The following is an 8859-nucleotide window of genomic DNA, read 5'->3' on the forward strand; positions in this document are numbered from 1 at the left end:
TGCATCACTCCAACCTCTGGCTCTGGAGGCATTTGTTGTGTTTTGGGGAGCTGCAGCTCCTCGGACTCATCAGAGCCCAACGTGTCCCTGGCAATAACGTGGGTGTCATCAGGAACATATAATCCACAGCCTGGGTTGCATCACACCCTAATGACACGCCAGGGCCACCTCTGGCAGCTCAGAAATATTTTCTAGAATGAGAAATAAATCCGCATCCATAAAGTCAAAACTACCCCCCCAGGCTTTCCTCTCTGGAATGCTGCACTTTTCTAGAGAGGGGCATAAAAACAAAAATCGCTTGTTTACGCTGAAAACGTGCCTGGTTTTCGGTGTTTCCTCACTTTGCTCAGAGTAGGTGGAGCCATCCAATAATTTTAACGCCACCAACAACAAAAGAGGTGGTGGAAGGAAGGGTGATAGCAATCTCTGCAATGACGAGCCCGATATTATGCGACGTAAGTGGGCAGTCGGGGCTGGGCTTGGCCGTAAATAAATCAATCATTGTTTCTTTCCAAGAGGAGGACCAGATCCTATATAAAAGTTCTCCCACACCACGTTCCCTCAGTCCCGTTGACTCCTTTCCACTGGTTCGTGCCGTGGGACACGGTAAGAGATTCCATGCTACTGATGGAAGTTGATTTGGCTGATGAGGCTTGGAATGCTGAAGTGGAAATGTGGGATTAAATGTGGCTTTGGGGTCTCACGGTTCAAAAATTCCTCTTTATTTGCCGTTATTTTTTGTTTTTTCTTACCAGTTCAGGGATCGTGTAACCACACAGGAAAAGGAGAGAGCTGGGATGTGGAAAATCTGGGGTTTGGAGCCCCTTGGATTTCTCTGGGCCCAGCACTGCGTGGTGCCACCACAAACACACACAAAACTTCTGAATATTTTTGGAAAACAAACCTTGAGGGAAAGGGCAGGAAAAAGAGGGTTTGCAGGTACTCTGTAAAGAGTGGGAAACGAAGGAACAGAAACACAAAGCGGGGCTCTATCCTCTTTTATCTGGATGGGGAAGGGGTTTCTTTTAAACGCTTCATTTCTTTGAGGAGCCGTTTTCACCTCGGGCGTCTAGACACCAGATCCTGCTGATCTTTTCCTTTCAGAGCGGTGCCTTCCCTTCACAGGATCATCAATTCCTGCTGCCGGCAGACGAGGACGTGGCTGGGATGGGGATTAAGTGCTCAAACTTCAGAGCATCCCTCGGGGACAGACACACATCAAACCCTGCAAGTGCTGCTGAAGTTTTGGGCTTTCCCCCCCACCCGCTCCCTCCTTCTTTTGCATCTCTGACAACTTTTCCACAGGCTGTTCCTCTTCCTTCTCCTTCTGGAGGAGAAATGAAACACTGAGCTCCTTTGAAAGCGGAATTGAAGAATTTCAAAGTACAACGAAGTTATTGTTATGCAAATGACGAGCCGGGTTCATTCCTGCGGCCAGGGAATATTAATCCCTGTCCCTGAGCACTGCAGCCCTTTCACAATTCCCAAACCACATTTGGATGAGGCTAATTCTGGGGTACCATGGCCTCGTGTGCCTCTTGCAAGAGGGAATTATTAAGGAATTATTGTTGTCTTAGATTAAAAAAAAAAAAAAAAAAAAAAAAAAAAGAACAGTTATATCTGGTAAGGAGGATGTGTAGACGGAATAAGCTAAAAATTTCACTGGTTTTCAGTTTCATTCATTAACTCCTTAAGCTGACAATTTTTGCACCAGTCAGAGGCGGAGGAAGGAGCAAAAAGTGAAGAGAAGACAATTCCCTGTTGGAAGGGGATGGGGTGGCCCAATAGCACAATTTTCCCTCCCTCTGGAAGTGCTCAGGCCTGTTTTTTGTCTCTCCTGCAGGACTTACATCACACAGACCATGGGGTCCCACCAGCAGAAGGGCGATGGCCAAGGGATGTCCGAGCAGTCCGGAGGGTGCCACGGTGGCAGCAGCGGCGGCTGTGGCTGCTGCTGCCACGGAGGTGGAGGAGGATGCCACAGCAGCGGTGGAGGAGGATCCATGGGATACCAGAGCCAGGGATCGTCCTGCCACGGAGGAGGAGGAGGAGGCGGCTGCTGCAGCAGCGGCGGTGGCAGTGGTGGCGGTGGTGGAATCATTTATCAGACTCACATGCCATCAACCTCGTGTGGAGGTGGAGGAGGAGGAGGAGGAGGAGGAGGAGGAGGCGGCCAGCAGAGCCAAGGATCCATCTGTATTATTGGAGGAGGAGGAGGAGGAGGTGGAGGGGGCTCAGGCCACCAGGGCCAAGGTCCCATCATTATTGGAGGGGGTGGAGGTGGCGGAGGAGGGGGTTCTGAACACCAGAGCCATATACCCATCTGCATCGGAGGGGGAGGAGGAGGTGGTGGTGGTGGTGGTGGTCAGCAAAGCCAAGGTCCCATCTGCATAGATGGAGGAAGCAGTGGTGGTGGAGGTGGTGGAGGTGGAGGCTCAGGCCAGCAGGGCAAAGGAATCATCATTATTGGCGGAGGCGGTGGTGGTGGTGGTGGGGGTGGAGGTGGGGGTGGCTCAGGGCACCAGGGCCAAGGTCCCATCTGCATTGGAGGGAGCAGTGGTGGAGGAGGAGGTGGTGGTGGTGGTGGGCAACAAAGCCAAGGTCCCATCATTATTAGCGGAGGAGGCGGTGGCGGAGGAGGCTCAGGTCAGCAAAGCCAAGGTCCCATCTGTATCGGTGGGGGTGGCAAGGGAGGAGGAGGAGGTGGTGGTGGTGGTGGATCAGGGCAGCAAAGCCAAGGTCCCATCATCATTAGTGGAGGAGGTGGTGGTGGCAAGGGAGGAGGTGGCGGAGGTGGAGGAGGTTCAGGGCACCAGGGCCAAGGTCCCATCATCATTAGTGGTGGTGGAGGAGGAGGAGGAGGAGGAGGAGGTTCCGGGCACCAGGGTCAAGGTCCAATCTGCATTGGAGGTGGCAGTGGAGGAGGAGGAGGAGGTGGTGGTGGCTCAGGGCACCAGGGCCAAGGTCCCATCATCATTAGTGGTGGTGGTGGTGGTGGTGGAGGTGGTGGCTCAAGCCACCAAGGCCAAGGTCCCATCTGCATCGGTGGGGGTGGCATGGGAGGAGGAGGAGGAGGAGGAGGAGGTTCAGGGCACCAGGGCCAAGGTCCCATCATCATTAGTGGTGGTGGTGGTGGTGGAGGAGGAGGAGGAGGAGGTTCCGGGCACCAGGGTCAAGGTCCCATCTGCATTGGAGGTGGCAGTGGAGGAGGAGGAGGTGGTGGTGGCTCAGGGCACCAGGGCCAAGGTCCCATCATCATTAGTGGTGGTGGTGGAGGAGGAGGAGGAGGTGGCTCAGGGCAGCAAAGCCAAGGCCCCGTGTGCATTGGGGGAGGCAGTGGAGGAGGAGGAGGTGGAGGAGGCTCAGGCCACCAGGGCCAAGGTCCCATTGTCATCATTGGGGGCGGTAGTGGAGGTGGAGGTGGAGGTGGAGGTGGCTCCTCTAGTTCTGGAGGAATGTCCATGCAGCAGCAGACCCAGCCCATTTGCTGGCCACCACAGACCAAGCACAAGTAGTGGCTGCCAGAAGGACTCTGACACCAAGGAAGCCAAAGATATGAAGATGCCTGACATTTCCTCCTCTATTAAATTTAAGATTATTTGCATTGTCCTCTTCTCCCTTCCCCTGGGAATGTTCTGACCAGAACCTCTGGTGTTGTGTATCCCTAATTCCAGCCAGGGTTGTTCCGTGTGCCTGTTCCTGCCTCAGTTTTCAAGTGCTTGCACCAGACAATAAAACTTGCAGTTCTAGAGAGTTCTGTGTGTGAGTGGTTGGATTTTCCGGTCCCGGTTGCTTTATTTCCATCCCTGGTTTGATTCCAGTGCTGTTGCTATAAAGTTCCAGAGCAAAACTGCACTGAAACCCCACCGGTACAAGAGATTTTGGATTCACTAAATATTCTCAGGTCATTTTTTAATGTCTCATGATGATGATGATCCCAACTTTTGCCTGTCAGAGAAGGTAGTACAAAGTTGATCACTGGGGTCTCTCTACCTCAGCAAAATCCTGGTGATGCCCAAGAAAGTTCTGAGTGGGTTCAGAGAGAGAAGATGACAAAATTCAGCTATGAAGGATTTCAAGGCGCAAATATGGGGTAAGAGAAGCTCAAGCCCTTCCTGAGGTGGTGCAAAAGCTCCTGGGTCTCTCACAAGTGGAAGAGAAATGAAGTTCTCCAACACTTTTCCATCTCTGAACCCCCAGTGGAATCAGGGACTTCAGCAAGGCCCTTCCAAGGGCTGGGATGCTCAGGCTGGAACACGTGGGGATTTCCTCATTCCCACAGGGCTAGAACAGCTCTGGGTGTGAGTCTCCAGAAGGAGTTTCCCTGTGGGGAGCAATCTCTTTGATGTGGTCTACTCTGGCAATTAGCAGGGAAAGGGAATTAAACCTCGGAACTGTTCTATGGGATGCAGGTGACGGACGCCTGGAATTGTCGCAGGAGAAACAGGAGTGACCCACGGTCATAACGGCTTCTCCTGTCCCTCCACCCTCTGCTGTCTCCCCTGTGGGAACCTCAGTGAGGCAAACATCTCAAAACACATCCAGATGAGCCCCTCCAGCCAGCATTGCCACTGGAATAGCTGAGTTTCCCGGGATTTTATTGTGGGAAGTCATCAAGGGTGCTAAAATTCCAGCATCTGGGAACAGCTACTGACAACGGCCACTGGGAACAAACACTGACATTGCTGGCACAGACCAGAGCCAGAGTCTGGGGTCCCACTTCAGGGGGGTGGGAACAGTGCTGTCAGAAATCCCTGCATCCAGAAATGGCCCAGGACCAAGGAAACCCGGATCCAAATTACAGAAATTCTCAGGGTGACAGCAGGAGCCACAGCACAGCCTCAAATCTCGTTGCTTCTTCAGAAATGCCACAGTCATCCTCAAAACGGGCAGGAATTCATCATTTTGGGCCATATCCATGGAGATGCTGTTACACAGGGCGGGATGTTGGATCTGGTACCCCTCCATTTCCATCACTTGAAGTGGTGGGGCCTGCCTGACCTCTGCTCTCTCCTGAGTGGAGGAATCAAACAAAAATCCTGATCAACACTTCGCTGCTGTGGTGGGAAATCTCCCACAGCCATGGGGGATTCCTGTGGTGCCCCAGGAACACCAGTCCCACCCCCGTTCCCCTGGGAATCTCCACAGTCACAGGATCGTGGAATCAGAATATCCTGAAGTGGAAGGGACCCCCAAGGATCATCAAAGTCCAACTCCCGGTTCTGCACCAACACCCCACCAATCCCCCCTGTGCCTCCGGTGTGTAACACTCAATAAAATGAGGCTTCCCAGCCCCTTCTGGTGTCGGTCACCAGCGGCATCTCCCGGCTGGAGTGGAGGTTGGCAACCTCCACAACCCTACTGGAGCCCCAGAATCCTAACTGGGAATTCAACCGCGGGAGTCGAGCTCACGTGTGGGACCTGCCGTGGATGCAGGGCAGCCGAGGAAGTGATGCACGGGAGAGGCATCGTCCGCATCCAGTGAGTCAGGACAAGTGGGAAGGAGGAGGAGAGTCTGTTGGGTAAATAAAGCTATCACCATTCCTTTGGATGCCTCACTTCCCACTCAGGAAAAACGGTATAAAAGTTGGTGGATCTCAGGGTGCTTCATTCGCTCAGCTTTGCCCTGAGGTGTCCGTGGTCAGAGCCGAGAAGGGTAAGTCCAGGCCTGCCCAAGGGAGGGATTCTTCTCTTCCTTTCCTGCTTCTGAAACGCAGAAGTTTTGGTAAAAAACATCTGGTGGGTGGCGGTGGAAGGGCAGGAAAGTTGCTGGGATGAATTTAAATCTCTTGTGGGTGCCTTGGTCCCGCCAGACCAAATAGAAACAGGATCAGCCCGTACTGCTGAAGGCTGTCTCTCACCAGTATTAAGATGGCGATGGAGTGGCTTTGGGATAAGGAGATGGGACAACTTTGGGATAAAAGTCTTTAAAAGATCATCCTGGACACTACAAAGTGGTGTTGAGCTGGACTGGGGTCATGGATCCTGGGAAATTCTCATGAGAACTGGTGGCTGCCCTGGAGTAAAAAGCTTTTCCTTGCAGGGTCACTGCTCCAAGATGTGCTCCAGACAAAGCGGGTGCCACGGCTGCGGCTGTTGCTGCTGCCACCGGGGGAGCTACCAGTCCCAGGGCTCCTCCGGCGGGGGAGGAGGCGGATCCTGCTGCGGTGGAGGATCCTCTGGCGGATCAGCCCAGAAGATCATTATCAGCTCCGGTGGCGGAGGAGGAGGCGGTGGCGGATCCTCCGGATGCTGCGGTGGCGGATCCGGTGGTGGATCTTCAAAGAGTATGATGGGAGGTGGAGGTAGTGGAGGATCCTCTGGATGCTGTGGTGGAGGTGGCATGGGAGGAGGGTCCGGTGGTGGATCTTCAGGAACCAAGATCATCGTTGGAGGCGGCGGCAGTGGTGGATCCTCCGGATGCTGTGGTGGTGGATCTGGCGGTGGCTCCTCAAAGAGCATGATGGGAGGTGGAGGCGGTGGTGGATCCTCTGGATGTTGCGGTGGTGGATCTGGCGGTGGATCTTCAAAGAGCATGATGGGAGGTGGAGGCGGTGGTGGATCCTCTGGATGCTGCGGTGGAGGATCTAGTGGTGGCTCTTCTGGGATGAAGATCATAATGGGAGGTGGAGGCGGTGGTGGATCCTCTGGATGTTGCAGTGGTGGATCCAGCGGTGGATCTTCAAAGAGTATGATGGGAGGTGGAGGCGGTGGTGGATCCTCTGGATGCTGCGGTGGAGGATCTGGTGGTGGCTCTTCAAAGAGCATGATGGGAGGTGGAGGCGGTGGTGGATCCTCTGGATGCTGTGGTGGAGGATCTGGTGGTGGCTCTTCTGGGATGAAGATCATAATGGGAGGTGGAGGTGGTGGAGGATCCTCTGGGTGCTGTGGTGGAGGATCTGGTGGTGGCTCCTCAAAGAGCATGATGGGAGGTGGAGGCAGTGGGTGCTGTGGTGGAGGATCCGGTGGTGGCAGTGGGGGATCAGCCCAGAAGATCATCATCAGCTCTGGCGGTGGAGGAGGAGGAGGAGGAGGCTCCTCCGGATGCTGTGGAGGCGGATCTGGTGGTGGCTCTTCAGGAGGGAAGATCATCATGGGAAGTGGAGGCGGTGGTGGATCCTCCGGATGCTGCGGTGGCGGATCCGGCGGTGGCTCCTCAGGCCAGACCATCATCATCAGCTCTGGAGGTGGCGGTGGAGGCTCCTCCCAGCAGAAATGTCCCATTGTCATCCCCCAGACCAAGCAGAGCTCCCACTGGCCCTGCCAGCAGAAGTAACAGCCCTGGGCACTCCGGTTCCCATTGGGAACAGCCGTCTTTGCCCTCCAAGTCCAACCCCAGCACATCCCCGTCCCTTGTGTTCCCTTGGTGCTGCATCCCTGTGCTGTGAACTCCCAGGTGGCTCCTCTGTGCCATAAATGTGACGGGAAATAAAGATTTCTGTGCACGGACAGAACTGGTTTGTGAGGTTCCTTTTCTCCTTTTGTCAGTTTGCTTCCCAAAAAATGAGTAAAGCATCCAAAACATTCTGCTGGGAAATGTTCTCCAGCCTCCAGTGCTGGAGCAGGTGCTCATCAAAAGATCTTTCCTATATGCAACCTAATTTTCCCCTCTTTCATCCTGAACCCATTCCCTGTGTCCTGTCCCTGAAGTTCCTGAGGAAAAGTCCCTCTCCAGCTTCCCTGGAGCCCCTGCAGATCCTGGAAGGTGCTGTGAGGTCTCCACACAACCTCCTCTCCTCCAGGTTGAACATTCTCAACCCTCTCAGCCTGGCTCCATAGGGGAGGGGCTCCTTTTATCAACTTCATGGCCTCCTCTGGACTTGCTCCAACAATTCCATGTCCTTTTTATGTTGGGGACACCACAACTGGACGCAGCATTCCAGGTGTGATGTCACCAGAGCAGAGGGAAAAAACCCCTCCCTCACCATCCTGCCCACTCTCCTTTGGATGCAGCCCAGAGACAGTTGGCTTTCCTCTCAAAGTGGGAAAATCCTCTCAAAAAGGACTCCCAAAGTCCTCTTTGGAACTGGTGGGATTAGTCTTGAGTCCAGTAAACTTTAAGCCCAGAGGGTTTTTGTTCACCTCACAAACACTTGTGGTAGGGAGGAAACAAAATTAGGAATTACAGAGATCATTGGCCATGAAACTTTTGAGGGATCACGATTGACAGATTCCTGCCTTTTGGAGAAAACTGGAGAGTTCTTCTCCAGGATAATGCCCCACATTGTCAGCATCACTGTGTGCGAGGGAATCTGGTGGGAAAAGGGATCCAGAGTGCTGTAGGATCTGGCCAGGGATTTGTCCTCTCTCGTATCAACCACCCACCGAGGTGTTTGCTGTGAGGAGATGAAGAGGTACCATGACCTGCCAGCCCTTCCCAGGGCTCCAGGACTGCAGGGAAAAGGACCCAGGAGAGCATCACAAAACTGAGAACGTGGCCCCGAAGCCTTTTAGATCCCCATTTCCCTTTACCCAACACAGGTATCCAAACTTCTCCCTAACCTGGAGAGGTTGTGGTGGTGCCAACCCTGCACTCCAGTCATGCTTTTCCTACACCTTTGGCAAACAAATCCATGTGCTCCAGGTCCAGTGCTTCCAGAGGGTGCCACCCTGGTCTCTCCACACTCTGTGATTTGCAGGAGCTCCTCTCACCACCCCTCCAAAAACTTCCGCGGCCTTTTCTCATCCCTGGGTAAGGACCAGCTGCTCATCCTGGGTGTCCCTCTGTGCCAATAAGCTGCTAATCCTGAGTGTCCCTCTGGGCAAGTTCCTACAGGTTGAAGGCATGGAAGGGATCAAGGTGTTGAGATCCTCAGGAGTACAACACCCACACGTCAGAGCTAGGAGCCAGAACAGCGG

General features: G+C 53.9%; 2 protein-coding genes across 2 annotated transcripts; both read left to right on the forward strand.

Moving 5' to 3' along the window:
• Window positions 1-1769: 1769 nt before the first annotated feature.
• LOC137463580 (uncharacterized) lies at window positions 1770-3650 on the forward strand. The gene has a single exon (XM_068174846.1). The coding sequence runs from the start codon at window positions 1863-1865 to the stop codon at window positions 3513-3515; it is 1653 nt and encodes a 550-aa protein (XP_068030947.1). The 5' UTR covers window positions 1770-1862; the 3' UTR covers window positions 3516-3650.
• A 2810-nt stretch (window positions 3651-6460) lies between these two features.
• On the forward strand, window positions 6461-7282 carry LOC137463581 (loricrin-like). Its single transcript, XM_068174847.1, has one exon. The coding sequence runs from the start codon at window positions 6461-6463 to the stop codon at window positions 7274-7276; it is 816 nt and encodes a 271-aa protein (XP_068030948.1). The 3' UTR covers window positions 7277-7282.
• The last annotated feature ends 1577 nt before the right edge of the window (window positions 7283-8859 follow it).

Source organism: Anomalospiza imberbis, chromosome 29, assembly GCF_031753505.1.
Source record: "Anomalospiza imberbis isolate Cuckoo-Finch-1a 21T00152 chromosome 29, ASM3175350v1, whole genome shotgun sequence".
Lineage (NCBI taxonomy): Eukaryota > Metazoa > Chordata > Aves > Passeriformes > Viduidae > Anomalospiza > Anomalospiza imberbis.

What these genes read in the sequence shown, in the direction of transcription:
- LOC137463580 (XM_068174846.1), top strand. Translation starts at nt 1,863, where the DNA reads ATGGGGTCCCACCAGCAGAAGGGCGATGGCCAAGGGATGTCCGAGCAG.
- LOC137463581 (XM_068174847.1), top strand. Translation starts at nt 6,461, where the DNA reads ATGATGGGAGGTGGAGGCGGTGGTGGATCCTCTGGATGTTGCGGTGGT.